General features: G+C 41.8%; 1 protein-coding gene across 2 annotated transcripts in view; it reads right to left on the reverse strand.

Annotated features, from left to right (window-relative positions):
* The window catches only part of LOC127580329 (voltage-dependent calcium channel subunit alpha-2/delta-1), a 532,630-nt gene that overhangs the window by 193,422 nt on the left and 318,367 nt on the right, over positions 1–20,841 (reverse strand). For both annotated transcript variants that reach the window (XM_052033643.1, XM_052033642.1), the window contains one exon: positions 11,767–11,836. In XM_052033643.1, coding sequence (XP_051889603.1) covers positions 11,767–11,836 — 70 coding nt within the window. The remainder of the gene's footprint in view (positions 1–11,766; positions 11,837–20,841) is intronic.

Consider the following 20,841-nt stretch of genomic DNA (forward strand, 5'->3'; position numbering starts at 1 on the left):
CAGCATTTAATGCCTTTTAAAGTGTCAAAAATAAACTGTTTTATTTATTCAAGTTACTGATATTTCAGTTTCTACCTTAAGCTTAAGTATATGTCTCAGTCTTTATTTGGTTCCCTTTGGAGTGTGTTAAAATGGTAAAATTTAATTGTTTTTACTTCCCAGCTTGGTGGCCATGATTATTTGCTCAGCCAGCTTGATGACATCACTGATACTGGGTACCAGTGAACAGCCAATGCTTCAGTCCAATTAATTTCAGAACAGGGGAACTCCATTCCAGAAAGGTGGCCAGATCGTCATGGGCAACTTTCTTTACGGTCAGTAGCATGCTCTATCACTTCACTGCTGATTCAAAATCGGCTTCAGGATAATGCTTTCTTGGTCCAAATATGAAGAATGATCAATATTAATTTTGGTCTTCTTCAATAATTAAATATTACATCAATTTTCTTCATAATGTGGTTGAGTTGACGAAGAAATTCTGTTTCAGAATGTATTGAAGGTATAATTTTTTTTTAAACAGCAAACTTCTCCTTCAAAACAAAAGCTATAATTGCCATTGAAGTAGGTATGAGCTGGCATTTGTAATATTCTTGTTTGAGTAAATTTATTGAATGTTCTAACCAATTCTCTACTCTCTTTTTCCAATATTATAAATATTTATTTTCAAATTAAGGGGAAATGGCAATATAATTCCCAATTTGCTTCCTATTATGTGAATTGTATTATAACCAGTTTAGTATTATGAAACAACATCCTGTATCAGGAACAAAGAAAGTTACACAAGAAAAAAAAGGTTATATTGTACTAACTAAAGTCAATTCCAATCCCAATGTTGGCAAGTAATTCATCCTCAGTACACAGGAACAGATGATCTTTCATTTGGTGTTAGAGAGAAATAGTTTACAAGGGAAATAGTGGTAGTTGAGTGATGGGATTGCAGAGGGAGCAGAGAGACAGAAAGAGGGAGCAGAAACTGCTAGAAATACTCAGCATCTGGGGAGATAGAAAAACCAGAGTTAATGCTTCAGGTCATCAGAAAGTATTGTTCCTCCTCCATAGATCCTGCCTGACCTGCTGTGTCTTTCCAGCAGTAATTATTTCAGATCTCCAACGTTTGTTTTTGTTGTCAGCAATGGCCTACATGAGGCTGCATTCCAGAGAAGAGAAGTTAAGGAAGTGGAATCAATGCAAGGCAAAAGGAGGTAATAGCGAGAGAAATGTGAGGATTAGGTGAGGATATTTGGAAGAAGTGTGTGAATAGTTACAGCAAATTACCAGAAAGGAATAGAAGCATAAAAAACCTAGGAAAGCTGATGGAATCCTGTTGGATAGAATCCAACAAGTTCAATGGACATGTCAGTATTCAGACAGCTTTTCTAACTGTCTTCATCTTTATTCTCACAGGTGCATTGTTCCTGTTGGATAGGATTGGCTTCTGTACATCCTGATGATCTCAACCGTGCTGTACAATATTGGTCCCTATCGTGATCTTGCACACTCTCAACAAGGTGCAACTAAACAAACTGTCTAGTTGCTCTGAGATACTTGGGAGAAAACCAATACTTCCCTCTGCACCTAATGTGTCAAGACATCGCAAACATACATGCCACCTCAATCACCTGAAGTCAAAAGGAGTTGTGGTAGAGACAACCAATGCAGACATACTTGACTTGAATTTATTTAAACACTAGCTTGATTTAAATGCTTAAAAGATGAACAGTTTTGAGTGCTACTACCTCAAGCCAATATAAATAACTACAATTATTAAAAGCAAACAAAGGGCACCCACTTCCTCCACAATATGGAATTCTCACTCTCAGCAAATCCTCAGTTTCTCATACTGCACGTGTTTCATTACGTTTGTGTGATAATATTACAGAATGTCAGACAATTTAGAGAAAAGAAAACTGTTGGAAAATCAAAGGAATGTAACTCTTCTTAAAAATGAAGTCTGGAAATGTCAAATATTTCTTAATAAATAAAACTTAATCCATCTATAATATGACAGGAATAAAATTACTGGGTGTCAGTTTAACTCAATTAGCAGCATTGTTGCCTTTGAGCCTGAAGCTTGAAGCATCAAGTCAGACTCCGAAGCCTGATTTTAAACCTGGACAGGATTCAGATGGTCACAATGATGGGAAAGTTGACACCAAACAGTCACAATTTAGTTGGGTCTGCCCCAGACTATGTCAATGCATGAGCCTTCTCCTTTTTCATGATACAAACGAAGCACGAGGCCAAGGGGCAAGAGGCTGCTGATGGGCACCGCAGGGAGACTGACTCATCCAAAGGGAGGACAATCCAGCTGACAAAGCATTGCAAAGAGGAGAGGGAAGAATCTGGGAAACAGAGACAAACCTGATCCCTTGTGTTCTGAGCAGACTACGACTTTAGAAAATCTACTTTTCACCTCAGCAAGGCCCAACTATCAACCAAGCCAACCCAAACAAAGGAGAAGGATTTAAATTCACCATTGCACAGATCAGTAGTGGTACTGCAAATGCAGATTCTTTGGAGGTGTTCAATTAAAAAAAGTACTGAAGAAAGATTTATTCTATCAATCTCCTGAAAATGATATTTATTCTATCAACTGAAATCCAAAGATCTCCTGTATGAATGTGCAAGCTCAGTAAAGCCACAACTAATACCAAAACCTAACTGCTCAGTGTATCCATGCATGCACACACACACTTACACACAGAAATGCATACACAAGCATCCTCTTGCACACATACACATGTATAAACACACACACACACATATTCACACGGACACTCACACAAACAATGACACATGTGCAAACTCACGCACAGACATACATGCACACACATGCATACATGCGCACGAGCTGACACACCTGCGCACACTGACATGCACACACACACAGGCGCAAACATGCATGTGTGTACACACATGCACTCACACACACAGATACACTTATATACAGGCACACACAGACACACATGCACACACACCTGCATGTGCACACATATCCACACACTTGCATACACAGACATGCACCCAGATGCATGCACATATACATATGCGCTTGCACCCACACAAGCATGATATGTATGCAAATGAATATGAGCACACACACTCACACACATGGCTTTCAGCACCAGAGGATGTCTCACTTGAATGCTGGGGACACAGATCAATAAATAATGAATAGGTGAAAGGAGAAGAAAGAAAATCCAACATGAACTAGCAGCACTACCATTCTCTTCCATGAATGCCAACCTTGTTCTTCTCTGAAGGGTATCAGATGAAAAACATTAATTATTTGTCTTTTCACAGATACTGCCTGACCTGCTTGATGTTTCCAACATTTTTGTTTTTGTGACACTAATCAGCATAAGATAGCCAAACACATTAATATACTGCACTATATGGAACTGTAGGTTTAGATTGCAAAGACTTTTTTTGGTGTTAGACAACTGTGAGAAAACAAGCACCTCTGGCCCAAGATCCTTAACTGGCTTCATCTCTATTGGTGTCTGCGTATAGGATATGTCTGTTGTTCCCTTGGCACCATATCTTAATTTCTTATAGTGAGCACTTCTGCCAAGTGAGACTGGATGTGCATCTATGCTAAAGTAATGAAAAGCATCCTTGCAAAAGCCTTCTGAGCTGATTTTCTTATGGGATCATGGTAAGCTTAAATACATTTTTTTATATCACACACAAATCTAGATTGAGAATGAGTCCCTAAATTAAGAACAGAGATTTTTAATTTCTTTGTTAATTGCAAAACTCTTAGATGCATACTGTAAAATTTATGTGATGCAAGTTAAAAAATCTCCCCATTTACTTACCTTGATAATGATCTTCTAAATGGGGAACCGGAAACTTTAAGTTTTAATTGCTGAAAATGTAAAGCCCAGGAGAAAACTGGTGATCTGAGTAAGTGAGGAATCTGACATTTTAATATGTAAATTCCCCACTGAGAAGAGAACAATGATTGCCCATCAAGGCCAGATGAACAATGCATGTCTTCCATTCACATGCTTGTGGCCTGTCTTTCCCGTTCCCTTTCAAGATGATTTCATCTTAACTATACTGTATGTATCCTTCTTTCTCCTATTCATTGTCATTGATCTACTTCCCACTGCACTGCCAGAAGTAAGGCTAGAGCTGAGCCCAGCCCTGGAGCTACACTGGCAAAGTATGGGGCAAGAGCTGGGGGTGCGAGGCCAGAGCTGGGGTTGTATCAGGAGCTCGGGTTACACTGACAGGTTGTAGGGACCAGAACTACAGCATATAAAATCTGTGTCTCGAGTATGTACTGAATTTAATTGGGCAAAAAACGTTGCCATTCTCTGTGCAAATTCATGGCCCCTGATCACTTAAAGTGAAGCAGTAGCTATCTCATGGCATGGAGAACCTCGAGTCACCTCAAGTGGACGCCCAGCCACATTGGCAGAAGGAGCACACCACTTCCCAACCCTCCTTCCCATTTGCCCCATCAAACATCTACTGCCCCACCTGTGGCTGAGTCTCACAGTCCCACACAAGCCTCATCAGCCATGTCAGATCCCAGAGAATGGGAGCAGAAGCAAATTCTTCCGAGTCAGTCCTGGAGGATTTGCCTCAAGAGAAGACATTCTCAGGTCTCCTTAACATAACCACTAAAAGAAGCCCTTTGATACTCATCCTGGGATTTTCTACAACAGGCATCTCCATTTTTATAACACCCTGGGGCATTCCAAACATTCCATGGCACCTTGCAGGAGAGCAATGAATCAAAATTTGACACCAGGCCTCCTCCATCAGATGGGCAAAATATTTGTTTTTAAAAGGAGAACTTGGAATGTAGAAAAGGAAAAGAGGTTTTAGAGCTTCAGACCTTAGCGGTTTGAGGCATAGTCAACAATGATCAGCAATTAAAGTCAGCAATCAAGAAGTCATAAAAGGAGAAAACCAGATGGCTGTGTGGAGTGGTGCAACCTCTATAACCTTTTGTAGGGTTACAGGAGTGAAGGAGATGACAGAGACAGGGAGGGGCAAGGCCTTTGAGAGATTTATAAACCAGAATGTAAAATCTAGAATCAACACAATGCAGACAGCAAGCATAAAGATGATGGATGAAGGCACTGAACTTACTGAAGGACAGAGCAGCCTCTAGGGGGGGCTGATCATGGTTCTATTTTTTATGTTCCAGGCAGGGTTTTGGATGACCTCAGTTTACAGCAAACAAAGGATGGGAGGAAAGCCAGGAGTGCTTTGGAACAGTCGAGGCGAGAGGTAACAAAAACAAGGATGAGGGTATTGGCAGCAGAGGAGTCAAGGTGAGGCAGACTCGTGCACCACAACCAAGCAGAGTCACACTGGTAGTACAGATATGTGGACCAAAACTCATCTCAAGTTAACAAAAGCACCAAGGTTGCAAGCAGCCTACCGGAGAAGGGGCACATTCAAAGTTAAGGGAATGGAGTTTGTGGCAGTTCTGAAGACAATGACTGCAGTGTTCCCAATACTTAGTTGGAAAAACTCTCTGGTCTTCCAGAACTGGATGTTAAACAAGCAGCCTGACAAATCAGGGACAGTTCAGTGGTTGAAAGGGATAGTGGTGAAGTGGAACTGGGAATTGTCAATGTAAAAGTGAAACTGTTTTCAGATGATGGACAGTATGCAGCAGCTGTGAACTAGGAGGAAGACAAGGATAGAGCCTTGAGATACATTGAGATAATACCACAGGAGTCATTGTAGGTGACTCCCTTCCTATGACGGAATAGATTAAGAATGGAACCAGGTGGATGTGATTTTGTGCAAATAGATAATAGTGAATGTTGGTGGAGGATGGCACCATCAACCATATTGAAGGCTGCAGACAGTTGAGAAGGACACAGAATAATGGATACACTTTGTGTCTATCACACAGTGTGCTCTATCTAAAAGCTCTGACCCTCGTGTCAATGCTAAGCTATACTTTCTGCAAAATCTGTCAGTTTCTGTATATCAACATGCACCATTCTGTCAAGGATGTCAAGAATCCAATTCATTTTCTCAAGATATAGAAATATAATTTAGATTTGAATGACAATTGTAATTAGAACACATTTTAATTCCTTGATAATTACATTATCAGAAACAAGAATACTTTTGATGTCAAATGTATTTGATAGACATCAGCACTACTTTCGCCACATTTTAGCACACAAAAATGATAATTAACTGATGTGAAGCCATGTGTGACTTCCTGAACCATCTCCTTTTAGAAACAATCATTGCTGCCAATCAGAAATGAGCAGGTTATGAGTGCTCAGTAAGGTGAGATGTAGTGGTGCTGATGTATTTGAAAGTGCTGTTCATGTTCATTACTTGTACTGAATGTGTGTGTGTGTTTCAAATGAGTGCACGTGCAGTTGCACTTGAGTGTTAAGATAAGTGTGTGTACATCTACCAAAGCAGTGTACAGTAACACCTGCAATTTATCTTAGTACCAAACCCTGTGGCATTCACCTATCTAAAATCCATGCAATTCTATGTTGTAGTCAACAAGGAAACTGAAAGTGATCAACTCCCTCAACTTAAATAGAACTAGTCTTGCTCACAATCATTTTTAATTATTAGTCTCCTAACTTAACTTTTATTCCCTTTGTTGCATTTTAACTCTTAACTAGCTTTAAATATTATTCAGAAGACGTAGGAGCAATACAAGGAAAATAATTATATCCTTCGGATCAAAGTCTGTAGGATGTGTTCATCATTTAATATATATCCAGGAATAATAGAGTACTCCTGAGCATCATTTAAACTGCTTCAGATAAGTTTGCTCCCCTCCCAAAGCAGTGAATATACTGCCTAATTTCTTTTTCAGTCCTCATCATGTCTAAATGTATGGTGATTTCTATGTTGAGTTGCCTTTGAGAATTTATCCTGAAATTTCTTACACAGTTTATTTGTGTATATATTAAAACTTAGAATAAAGTGCATGCAAAAGCAATGGCAGAATATTTAAACTATCTTCATTCCCTGCTCTGGAAGTAGCAGTGCCTGGAAGTTTCAGGTCTCATTCAAGGAAACACCTGGACTTTGAAGCAGATTTGACAACCCAACATGGGGGTGGGGGTGGGGGGGGGGGGGGCGGGTCAGTGTAGAAGAGCCACTACAATTTCCATTCTCAATCAGACCAATTTTACTTTGCATTTGTTATATTATTTCTTTGCAGGAAAACCTCTGACAGCCTTGCACTGCTCAGGGACACCATCACCTATGTGCAGGACAGAGGGGTGGACACCTACCTGGTCAGCCTGGACCAGGAGAAGGCCTTTGACAGGATATCCCACACATACATGATGGACGTGCTCTCCAAAATGGGTTTTGGGGAGGGAATCAGACATTGGATCCAACTGCTCTACACAGATATCCATAGTACAGTTCAAATCACTGGGTGGGAAATAGATAGTTTTCCCATCAAGTCTGGAGTCAGGCAGGGTTGTTCACTCTCCTGTCTTGTTTGTGTGCTGCACAGAACCTTTTGCCGAATCCAGTAGGAAGGATGAGAGCATAAGAGGGGTGACTTTGCCAGGCAGTGGAGGTGCCCAAGTCAAAACCTCCCTGTACGTGGAAATTGTCACAGTTTTCTCTCAGATCCACAGTCAGTTCACAGATTGATCAGTAGTTGTGATCAGTTTGAGTTGGCGTGTGGGGCCAGAGTCAACCGCAGGAAGAGCGAGGTCATGCTCTTCGGTAACTGGCCTGACCGATCCAATGCCCCCTTCCCCGTTAGGCCTAACTACCTGAAGTGGCTGGGGAATCTGGTTCGGAGGGGCTGAGGCATGAAACAAGAATTGGCTGGAGCGGATTGGGAAGGTAAAACAAAAATTGGGTTTGTGGAAATGGCGTTCTCTGTCAATAACTGGGAAGAACTTGGTCATCAGGTGCGATGTGCTCTCAGGGTAGGCATGGCCTGTTCCTCACTCCTCTGCCTTGGCAATTACCCAGGGTGTTTTCCATTTTATCTGGGGGCCCAAGCTGGAGCCAGTCCAATGGGTCACGCTACACAAGTCCCCTGAGAACGGGGGCAAAAGTGTACCCAATGTTGCCCTCACCCTGATGACCACCTACGTGTGTGGCTGTATCAGTCGGAGTGTGGACCTAAAATACGTGGGCACCAAGTGTCACTATGTGCTGAGGTACTACCTGTCCCTGGTGTTGCAGAGGATAGGCCTGGCTCCTCCACTGCACAATGGCCCAATCGGCTGGACGTTGCTCCACTACCTGTCCTTTATGGAAGGGTTCTTCCAAGTAAACACCTTTGACCACGTCCATCAAACAGTGGTCAGCGCGGAACGTACTGCAGACACTATGGATTCTATGGGTTTGTTCCGGGATCAAACAGTCCAAACCGTATGGCAGAACACCTCATCGCTAGATCTGACCAATAGGCACCAAGACCTGGCTTGGCTGACAGTGAGAGGAGCCCTCTCAGTCAGAGCTTTCTTCTACAGATGACATATCACCCCTAATGCACACTGCCCTCTGGACTGCTGCGGTGGGAAGAAATGGTCACCCACCTCTTTGCAGACTGTGGATTTGTGAAGAGGGTGTGGAGAAGAATGCAAGGGTCCATGTCCTGGTTCATCCCAGCGGCTGTGTGACAGAGGACTCTCTGATCTATGGGCTGTTCCTGGAGACAGACATCAAGTGCTGCTGGAAGGTCATCATCTCAGTGAAAGATGCCCTTTGGTCTGCCCGAAACAGTTGGTCTTCCAGCACAGTGAGATGTCTGTCAGGGAATGCTGCAGACCGGCACAGTCCAGGCTGCAGAAGTACGTGCTGAGGGATGCACTGAAGCCCGGTGCAGCTCATGCTGAGTCTCTATGGGGAAGGACCACAGTCTAGGCTCCTTCCGCCACCTCACGTGGAGGAGCAGAGTTGGGTGGGGAAGCCCCTCGAACAATGAAAGGGCTATGGTGTTATGTTTGTTGTGTGTTTTTCTCTTTAAAGTCTTCACTACTAAATATAACAACCATGAATGTTAAAGTTTTGTTTTTGCACTGTTTCTTCCTTTGTATATATTTTCTATTACGAATAAAGTATATTTTTCAAATAAAAAAAATTTCTTCATAGTCACTCTCGCGCTCTCTGCCTCTGTTAGTTAATGATGAGGATTGTGAACTATCTTAGTTACACCTTCATCAACTGAGTGTAGTAGATTTGCCAAGTAGCAGTGCATGTGTAGTTAAAACAAGAGCTATGATGAAATAACTTCAGAAAATATTCAAATAAATTGCATCTTTCCCTCTAGAGTGAACTCTTTTGCAATAATATTGCTCTTGAACAGCTTATGTATCGAGCTCAGGTCAAGCCTTTTAGTCTTCCCAAGATGTCACCGTTTTAAGATAAATCTCTCTCTCAGTACTTCCTTCTTCCAGATACATAAAGCAAGATCTCAACCCTTCAGAACACATTCCAGGATAAAATAATGCAATATTTCAAAGGCAGCTTGCCTTCTCACATATCAGGCAACGTTCTGCAGTTTTTCCATTTCTATCTTGTACAGTGCCAGACATCTTTGCATTTAACTCAGAATTAGTGCTAATGGCAATGAAAAGCTATCACCAGTCAGCTTCATTGCCTGTTTTGTATATTCTGCTCCACAGCCTGAAAATTCCAATTTCTAAAACCACTGGAGCAAAAATAATAGATATAGATGGTTTAAAAACAGATGTTTAATCAAATAACTCAAAACTACATTTGAGTACTGTAATTAAATGTGATATTTTTCACTGCAGCTATTCTAATGTGTTCCAACATGCTGTGCAATTAAAATGACTAGGTCAGGCATTCTGCTCCCAATTCTTTTGCAATTTGCATAAGATTTACAGCAACATTTATAGGCTTCATGGAAATGCAGAATAAAAAAAGAATTCACTGAGCACCTCTGAGACACAGAACATGACACTATGGCATGGAGACGCTAGACTCGGGAGGCGCACGTGCATTATTCATTATATTTGACTGACACTCCCAACATACTGAGCTGCAAGCAATGTATTAATTAATGGATGATGCCTGTACATTTCTTCAATTCCACCCACACAAACCTCAAATTAACTGGAAGAACAGCACGCAGGACATTCCACTGACCGACTGCACCTTCATTATCCCATTTATACATTTTCAATTTTATACTAAAATACTAAACCTACTAAAATATGCATTTTCTCTCCAGCTCATTCTCTATTTCCCTCCTCTTAAGTCACCCTGGTCAGGGTTCATTTTTTTTCATATTTTCTTCGAAGGAAGTAGTCAATTGCTCCACAAGATTGTTTAATTCCTGCTCCCAGTGCTTCAGTGTACCTGCCTGTAACCTCCCCTGTGGCAAGTTCACTGTCTGATCATGTGATGGAAAGTCAATCTGAACAGCAGAATTTATAGATGTCCCCTCAATGCTTCAATTAACCGACCATCTTGAATGGAGGAGACCACAAGCTGAAGTTTATGCAATATTAATGAGCTACTGAGCATAAATTTCTCTGAAGCCCATGTTATTCTCTCATTATTTACAAAGTCTGAGATTTACGTGACTGTAACACTACAAGCAAATGACGTTGAACTAGCTGTGCGCTTCCCCAAAAGGTGGGAGACAGAAGTCCAAAGTCACCATTGCTCATTTAGGCTCATACTTTGGTTGCTGATCGTTAACAAGCTGTGTGCTAACTGCCCCACCTCACAGCTGGGAAACTCCACATGATGTACACCACCTAAGTAAATTTATGGATTAAGATGGTTGAAGGGGAGAGAACAATACTTGTAACATTTTTACATTTGAAATTCATTAATCAGTTCTGTGGAGGATATTCACATTCTCATCATCCATGGTGTAATAACAGCCCAAAGTGTCAGAACAAGGGAGAGTTAAAGCACACATCTTTATCAGCACTAGGTACAGGTGAGGAACAGACAAAAGCTAAATGTAGAAATATGAGAAAAGCTGCTAAAGATGCACTATTCCACAGACAGTTTTGCTAAAACAGCATCTTGTTGTCTGCCTTAACATAAAATTTTAATTGAATGGCGCGCAGTTGCTTTTATTCCTTCAGCTTTAATTCAGAGACAGATTTTTAAAAATCTTTTACGTTCCTGCCTCTACTGTCTCTAAGGCATTCTCCATTGTGAGACACAAAAGCATACTCCTCACCACCATTCAACTGAGATTATTTTGTTCAGAGAATTGAGTGAAGGCCTCCCATGCTAAATTGTGAGGTGCTTTATCACAGGTTATATTTATGTATTGACCCACAATGGAAGTGCTCAAATAGCACTGTGATTCAATCAATGTCCTGTAACAATTAAAGGATTAAATAAAATCCACACAATTGATTCAAGCACATTTTTTATGCTGCTTTCAATTCCCCAAAATAGACTTGCAGTAAACTAGATAAAAACACAGTGGAGCTACTGAGCTCAACAATGCAGTGGGTAACCCTTCAACACTCCGGCAATGTGCCTAAATCTGTACACACTAGTTAAGTAGCTTCCTGCTAAGCTTCCTGTTCAGCAAAGGTGCCCATCAGCACTCAGAATTGTCCAATAACACCAGAACCTATTTGAACAAACAAATGATGTGTTGGAGTGAAGCTTAACTCTAAAAGTGCTTTGTTTTTATTACTGACTGAGTTAACATTAATAATCTTTCTTAAGGCACCTAAAGATTTTCCCTCCTTGATGCTTCATTGTAAATAACTTTGAGAATCGCGGAGAGCTGAAAGCCAAGAATGCACGTGAATTTCTAATGCCAGTCGCACTCACCAGGGTCTTCTCCGGACATCATACAGATCAATCCTGTTGGCAGTCTTTGATAGATCCACCCAGGGAGATGCTGAAAGGAAAACAGAAGGTTGAATATGGTGGAAGCATTGATTAAATCGGTTTCAACAAGCCCAGAGAATTCAACAAAGAAACCATCTTCGTAAGGGCTGAAGTACTTGATGAAGCAAGGGGTTTATGCTCCTTATAATCCCTATCGTGGCTAAATGCTCCCATAATAAATGGAAGGACGAGATTAGAATTGTAGTTAAAAGAGTTCTTAGTCATGAATTGCATAGTTCAGATTGTTAATTAATGGTTCCCGACCAGTGCAAAGAATGACAAATTTGGCCCTGATTAGGTTGATAACATGCTCTGGAACAAATGGAAAAAAACGGTGATGAGAAATTGATTGTTCCTTCCACTTTTCTCTATATGTAGATAAGTATTGACATAGAGTGATAGTTAATTGAGTTATAGCTTGCTGCTGGCAATCTGAGCATTTATTGTCCATCTCTAATTATTTTGCATTTTGGTGGTTGATATCTAAACACGCTGACAGAGGAGGTAGTGGAATCAGATACAATTAGCTCTGTTTAATAGGCATTTAGACACACACTTAAATAGACAAGGCATAGAAGGATACAGTCCTAATGTGAGCAAGTAGGATCAGTGTAGATGGACTAAAAGGTTGGCATGGACTGAAAGAGAGGAGGCAATTAAGAACCAACAACATTGGTTTGTTTGGAATTGCACAGAGACCAGATGGAGTAATTCAAACCATTTGACCATGACAGATCCTTACTAAAGTTATCCAGTTAAAGATTATGGGCCAAGTGCTGGAAGATGTGATTAACACAGATGGGTGCCCACTGGTTGGCATTGATGTAGTGTGCAGAATGGCTTTTTTCCATGCTGTATGATTCCATGACCTACTGCCCTGCTTTATCCAAATCTCTAAATATTTTGCCTTCAAGTGTTTACCTAATCACCTGTTGTAATACTGAAGTTTAATGGTACATTTTAGCAACCAGAATCAGCACCCTTATGAAAGGATTGCAAATTTTGTTGCATATTTGAGATGGACTGCCAAATCTAAGATAGAACCATAGAACAATACAGCATAATGCAGGCCCTTTGGCCCACCATGTTGTGCCGCACTTCAAACCACACCTAAGACTATCTAACCCCTTCCTCCCACATATCCCTCTATCTTAAATTCTTCCATATGCTTATCTAAAAATCTCTTGAACTTGACCAACGTACCTGCCTCCACCACCACCCCAGGCAGCGCATTCCATGCACCAACTACTATCTGGGTGGAAAAACCTCCCTCTGACATCTCCCTTGAACTTTCCACCCATTACTTTAAAGCCATGTCCTCTTGTATTGAGCATTGGCGTCCTGGGAAAGAGGCACTAGCTATCCACTCTATCTATTCCTCTTAATATTTTGTATACCTCTATCATGTCTCCCCTCATCCTCCTTCTCTCCAATGAGTAAAGCCCTAGCTCCTATAGTCTCTCCTCATAATCCATACTCTCTAATCCAGGCAGCATCCTGGTAAATCTCCTCTGCCCCCTTTCCAACGCCTCCACATCCTTCCTATAATGAGGCGACCAGAACGGGACACAGTACTCTAAGTGTGGCCTAACCAGACTTTTGTAAAGCTGCATCCTTACTCCGCGGCTCTTAAACTCGATCCCACGACTTATGAAAGCTAACATCCCATAAGCTTTCTTAACTACCCTATCTACCTGTGAGGCGACTTTCAGTGATCTGTGGATATGAACCCCCAGATCCCTCTGCTCCTCTACACTGCCCAGAATCCTGCCATTTACCTTGTACTCCGCCTTGGAGTTTGTCCTTCCAAAGTGTACCATCTCACATTTCTCTGGATTGAACTCCAATAAAGATCCAAGATCTTTACTGGTCACATGTACATCGAAACACACAGTGAAATGAATCTTTTGCGTAGAGTGTTCTGGGGGCAGCCCGCAAGTGTCGCCACGTTTCTGGCGCCAACATAGCATGCCCACAACTTCCTAACCCGTACGTCTTTTTTTTTGGAATGTGGGAGGAAACCGGAACACCCGGAGGAAACCCACGCAGACACAGGAAGAACGTACAAACAAAGGACTGCAGATGCTGGAATCTAGATGAATAAACAACAAGATGCTGGAGGAACTCAGCAGGCCAGGCAGCACATGTAAAGTGTTGTTGAAAAGAGTGCTACAAGTTTCTTTGGTCTTGTAACATCCATCACGACCTCGTTCCTTCACTCGACTATAGCACCTCTCTAGAGTCTTGATCCTCTCCTTGCACTGGTTGGCGCTTCTCTCGTAGCCCATTTCCCGCAGGGCCTGAGAGATCCTGTTGAAGATGTGCAAGTTGCGCAGGTTGCCCTCTAGCACGTCCTGCAGCCACTCATCGCTCCACATGGCGATCAGTGGGTTGGTCTCAGCCAGAGTCCAGGAGATACCGCGACAGGCGGCTGGCCGGTTCAGGCCAGGGGCAGGGTTCTCCACCATCACGTTGGTCCAGCTGGGGGTCAGAGGTTCGCTGGAGGGGTTGCCTGCCACTTCTGACCAGGTGGGGGCCACGATTTCCAGAGGGGCATTGGCCGCTGCACTCGGTCAGCCCGCCGCCCTGGGCGCCGCCATCCTCGTTTGGAGGTGTTGTTGCTGCAGGATCACAAACTTTATAGAACTCCTGATATGTGAACTCAAAGGAAACTGCCCCGTGAAAAGAAACTGAACCTCTATTAAACCTTTGACATTGCCCAGGCAATGGAGCTGGCAGTCAAGCAACATCACCCTGCAATGGCTCAGAATTTTCACAATTGAGGTTTAGCCCATCAACATCTGCAGGAGAAGGAATGAATCACATGAAGGGGAGGTCTGATGGCAATGCTAGCACATGACATTGAGCAGATACAAAGAGTCTATTTGCCATAATTGTGCTAACAGGGACGTCTGTTAAAAATTTGCTGAAAAGCAAAGCAAGACCATGGCAAACTCAACCACCAAGCAATGCAAAGCCCACAATGCAAGATTGTAAGTGAATCACATCAAAAATATGGTTACATAAGTACATTGCGTTTTTTCTATTTATTGAAACAGTTTGTGGACTTTGCTGGCAATCTCAGCATTTATTGTCCATCAATAATTGCCCATGAACTGGAGAAGTGGTTAAAAGATAAGCAGATGGGTGAGTCTAGAGTCACATATAGGCCAGGATGGGTAAGGCTGGCAGATTTCCCTGATGCACAGTGGGGAAGCAAACGAATTTTCATGACAATTCAACAGTGTCACAGTCACTATTACCAATGTTACTAGCCTTTTATTAAAAGATTGTCCAGCTGCCACTGTCAGATTTGAATTCATGGGTCTGGATCAATGGCCCAGAGCTCTGCCTACTAGCCCAGAAACTTAACCACTTCACAACCACGTTGCATAGTCAGAATTCTGCTCCACCTTTCTGTATGCTTGTATACATTGAAGGAAAGAGAGTGTGAATAAGAATTTTCACTGGTGCTGCATTATTAATGGTTCAAGTGATATTGCCTAGATGGTACAATGAAGTTCAAGGACTAATCCGCCCACACTGGAGAAAAGATCAAGGTGAGAGGGATACGTGAAGTTAGATTGAGAAGTGGTGAAAGTAAAACAGGAAAGTGAAACTAATTGCCCAGGAAAAGAATCAAATTTGATAGATTGAGTGGCTATGAATAATAAAGCTAGATCAGGGAGAGATCAAGAGCATGAAGAAATTGTCTGCATTTGCCAAGCATCAGGCATGTTTTGTGCTGAACTTGGCAGCATTCAAAATTCCCCTGAAGGAGAATGCAACATCTTGGTTCTTCAAAGCACGTGTGCTTTACAGAATGTAGGAAAAGGATGGGAAATATCAGGAAGTGTACAGAAAGCAGGTAGCATTGAACCAGAGAAAGACAGACTGATACATCCCACTCTGATTTGTCTGCTCAGCTAGGTGAAAGACAAGTCTTTGCAACCCTTGAATGTCACATGATTACCAGGGGAATGAATAAGGTTAAAGATCAAAGTAGTACTTAGTGATAATTATTCACCAGCAGCTCCTCTCAACCCTTGACCATGGCCAAACAAACTTTGACTGAGGATGCATGTGGGATTTTCCAGATCTATTCATGGGAAAATTGACAACCATGGTTGATGTATTCAAAGGGGATAGAAATAGTTTCTGTGGATACTGTACATCTCAAATAACACGTTAAAAGGTTACCAGTTTACCAGCCCCTGTTTCACCACTCCCTTTCACCTCTTTATACTGATCATCTTCCCTCTGCACTCTCAATCCTGATGCAGGGTCTAGACCCGAAATGTCGCCAATCCCTTTGCCTCCACAGAAGCTCCTCAACCCTCCGAGTTCTCCAGGGAATTACAAAGATGTTGCCAAGACTGGAGTATTACAGAGAGTGTGCTAGACTGCTAGGTTGTTTTCTTTTAAAGGTCATAGTGGAAGATTAGGAATATAAAATGAGAGAACCAGACTGGTGGACAAGGAGGACCATTTTCCACAGCAGTGAAGTCAGTAACTGTTCTTAACTGCAGAGTGAGTTAAGAAAAAGATCCTTGAGCTGGAGGAATCTGCAATTCACCACTTGAAAGGGTGATGGAGGCAGAAACCCTCAACGCAATTGAAAAGTACCCAGTTGAGCATGTGAAGAACCATAATGAACAAAGCTGCAGGGCAAGAGCCAAGAAGTGAATATAACCAAATTAGGCCACGTTGCACAGTATGGACATGATGGATCAAGTGGTCTTTTTCCGTGCTGGATGATTCTAAGATTATTTTCAATTTTTCAACTCATTCTGTACTTTGCTAGAAATTGGAAATAGTTGGGGTAATAAATCTATTGACAACCCAACCCATGTAAACATTTCACTTGCTACCACTCTAATTTTGTATTCTGATCACAGCACATTCTGGGATGTCACTTTTTATGTGAAGACCAAGTCTACAGAAATTGAACTTTAACTGAATCTTTAACTGACAGATCCAGAGTGACAGGCATTCACCATCTCAGATTCATCAAACAGGTTCGGCAAAATGCAAATCATGTTCAGTAAAACAACCCAAGAGGAAGGAATTTGCAAGCAGTATATAAGCTTCAGGGAAACAGATCTGACATTTTATCTCTATGGAATAAAGTTCGATCTTTGTGTCTAGTGCCCACACAAATTTTTCTAAGAATAATAGCCTTGAAATTCCATTCAATTTTTGGCACTTTTCCAGTTTTAAATCAAGGCAAATTATTTCACTGGCCAGCAACAAGAGCCATTTCTGACAGATTTTTGATTCAAAAATTGATTCCCTTGAAGCTCCTTATGGTCTTAATATTCCTGGCCACAGCTCAACAACAACAAAAATTGCCACTATGCTTTTCAAATGAGCCCTTGTGGTGCCAGAGTCTAAAGTTTCCCGAGTTTTCATTGAAGTGCATCAGCAATAAGAAAGATTGAGAAATACATTACAGTAACTTATAATCATCAGCTGAGGTATTGGGGGGGGGTGGGGGGTGGGGGGGTTGAACCAGAAGGGAAACGGAAATTTGTGTGGCAGCTGCAAGAGGAAATTATTGGCCCATTTTCTTTCTCTTGACATTTAGTCTTGAAAACATAGCTACCAAACACCCACCTCACACAATCAGGGCTTCTCCAGACAAGTATCCCTGTGGACATTTTTGTGGGAGCCACTATCACACAGGAGCAAGCAGAGATGGAAGAAAAGAGAAATGGGCAAAACTGAAGTTGAGGGCACTGCACAAAATATAACACTCTCTCCCCAAGTGAAACACAAGACCTTTAATCTTCAGCCTCCAGGGACAGAGGAATGTCTTGATTATTCCAGTGCCTCGATTCCCCAATTTGCTCACCTAACTTGAACCACAGCAGCACCAGTGACAATTCTTACTCAAACTCTCTTCCCTTCAATGTATACAAGAATATGGAAAGGTGGAGCAGAATTCTGACTATGCATCATGGTTTTGAAATGGTTAAGATTCCGGGCTAGTTGGCAGAGCTCTGGGCCATCGATCTACAGCCATGAATTCAAATCTGACGGTGGCAGCTGGAGAATTTTTAATGAAAGGCTCATAGCATCAGTAGTAGTGACTATAACACTGTTGAATTGTCATGGAAACTCATCCGTTTCTCCGATGTGCATCAGAGAAATCTGCCACCCTTACCCATCCTGGCTTATATGTGACTCTAGACCCGGTCTGGTTATCTCTTAACTGCATCTCCAGTTCATGGGTAATTATAGATGGACAATAAATGCTGGGATTGCCAGCAACGTCCACAACCTGCAAATAAATAAATAGAAACAATGCAATTTCCACAGGAGGTAATTAGGTCCATTAATTATTTCTTCCCCAAATATTGATTAACCCAGTTTTTTTCCTAATTCCAAGACAGAAGCCATAACCTTCCCCTTTTGCATTCTGTGTATGCAGCTTGCCTGGCCAACTGCCGTGACAGTTTGGTCACTTTGAGGCTAAGAACACCATTCCAGGATGATTCCGGATACTGGGAAAAATAAAGAGGCAAGAGGTACTTTAGATAGTGCTGGGAAATGAGCCCTGGGATCACAAACCAGGATTAAGACCGACCTATTTGACCTGATGTATGCTGCACACAAAATTCATGCTGTGGCCTCATTAACATGGATCTCGTGACCAGCCAGTGCTAACTACAATGCTGCTGGACTGAGAGCACAGATGCAAGGTTCTGTTTCTTGTACCAGCTCAAATAGCCAAGGATAATTAAAAAAAAGAGCAGCAGACTTCCAATGATTTTGGAATCCAGCCAAAGTATCAGTGAGGGAGAGGCAACAGCTTTACTTGTCACTGTGTTCATACTTCTGAGAAGCAAGCAGTTAAGACAGTGGAATGCTTTTTTTTGAAGCTCTACCCTGTCACAACACCAGTTGAGAGAACCTGAAAAATACATCAATAATTGTTCAGCATCATGGAACAGATCTGAATAACATCAGTGGACAGAGAGTGGGTGGTGCAGAAAGTACAGACAATGTGCCAGGATCTCTGATGTCATAACTCAAGAAAGCTCTGTGTGTTTGATGCTCTTCATATCATTATGCCAATGAGGAATCTATCCATGTTTGTTATTTGTCAGAGATTTTGTCACTCTGACATCCTGTCAGTGGCTATCTTTTTAGCAGCGAGGGTCAAAATTCTGGAATTCCCTCAGAAAACCTCTCTAGTGCTCTGCCTCTTTCTATACCTCTACTTCCCTCTCTATCTCCAAACCCTCTGCCTCTCTACCTCTCACACATCCCATGATCCCTCTACCCCTCTATCCATTAATTTCCCTACTTCCCTCTCTCCCTTTACTCTCCGCTGTGCTACCATCCTCTCTGCCTATAACTCCTCTTCCTCAACCTCCCTCTCCTTCTCCAATCTGATCTTTAAAACTTGACTACAGCGGCAGGCAGTAACTAGTAGTCACTAGTCATAAGTGAGCAAGGATATTTGTTCCAAGAACCCTAATGTGAAATTTGTACAGGTGGAACTATGGAACACCAAAGGGCATAGATGTCATTGAGGGTTGCATATAGATCCCCAAACAATAATGGTGATGTGGGGGATGGCATTAAATTGGACATTAAAGCTGCATGCAATAAAGACAGAATTCTAATTCTGGGTGACTTCAATCCACATATAGATAGGGCAAACCAAATTAACAATAATACTATAGAAGAGGAATATCTGGATCACATTCACAATGGTTTTTCAGAGGAACCAACTAGTCACTGGACCATCTGAGACTGGATACACTGTACTGAGAAAGGATCAATAAACCATCCTGTTTTGTAGGATCCCTGGAGGAAGAGTGGCCAATACATGATGGAATTCTTCATTAAGATGGGAGTGAGAGAGCTGATTCCGAGACTAGGGTCCTGAATCTAAATAAAGGAAACTATGAAGGTATGACATGCAAGTTGGCTGTGATAGATTGAGGAACATTATTCAAAGGGTCAACAGTGGATAGGCAATGGCAAGCATTTAAGGAGCATTTTGATGAATTACAACAATCATTCATTCTTGTGCAAAAATAGAACAGGAAAGGTAGCTCAATCATGGATTTCAAAAGAAAGTAGGTATAATATTAGATCCAAGCAGGGAGAATGTAAAAAGACCAGACAAAGTAGCAAACCTGAGGACGAGCAGTTTAGGATTTAGCAAATGAGGACAAAGGGATTGACTGGGAAGGGGAGATAGAGTACACAGTGAACAGCAAAACTAACTGTAAAAGCTTCTATAGATATGTGAAGCAAAAAAGATTTGTGAAGACAAATGCAAGTCCCTTACAGTCAGAAACAGTGGGGTTTATACTGAGGAACAAAGAAATGGCAGTTCAATTAAATTCACACCATGGTTCTGTCTTGACAAAGGAGGATACAAATAACCTCACAGAAATGCTGGCTAACACGTTGAGAGGGTGGAACTGAATGAAATCTGTATTAATAGGGAAACTGAATGTATTAAAGATCAATAAATTCCCAGTGTCTGATAGTCTGTATCCCTGAGTACTTAAGGAAATGGCCCCAGAATTGTCTGGTGCATTGGTGGTCATCTTCCAAATTTCTGTGGATTCTGGAACAGTTATAACAGACTGGCAAGGAACTAAAGTAAGCCAATGTTTAAAAATGTAGATAGAGAGAAAACAGGGAATTGCAGGCTGGGAGCCTGATGTTGGCAGCAGGGAAAATGCAAGAATCCACAAAAGATATAAAAGCAGAACATTTGGAAAAGAGTGACAATGTCAACATGGATGCATTAAAGGAGCACTAATGTTTGCCAAATCCATTGGAAGATTTTGAGGATGTAACTAACTAACAGAATAGATGAGGGAGAACCAGTGGATAAACAGGGACTTTAGGAAAGTTTCCACAAGGTTCCATGGGTCTGAGGGTGGTACTGTTTGGGATAGAGAATTGGTTGGCTGACAGTAAACAAGTCTTTTCCCGAGTGGCAGACAGCAACTAGTGGGGTACCACAGGATTCAGTAATTGATC

Source organism: Pristis pectinata, chromosome 19, assembly GCF_009764475.1.
Source record: "Pristis pectinata isolate sPriPec2 chromosome 19, sPriPec2.1.pri, whole genome shotgun sequence".
In the NCBI taxonomy this organism is placed as follows: Eukaryota; Metazoa; Chordata; class Chondrichthyes; order Rhinopristiformes; family Pristidae; genus Pristis; species Pristis pectinata.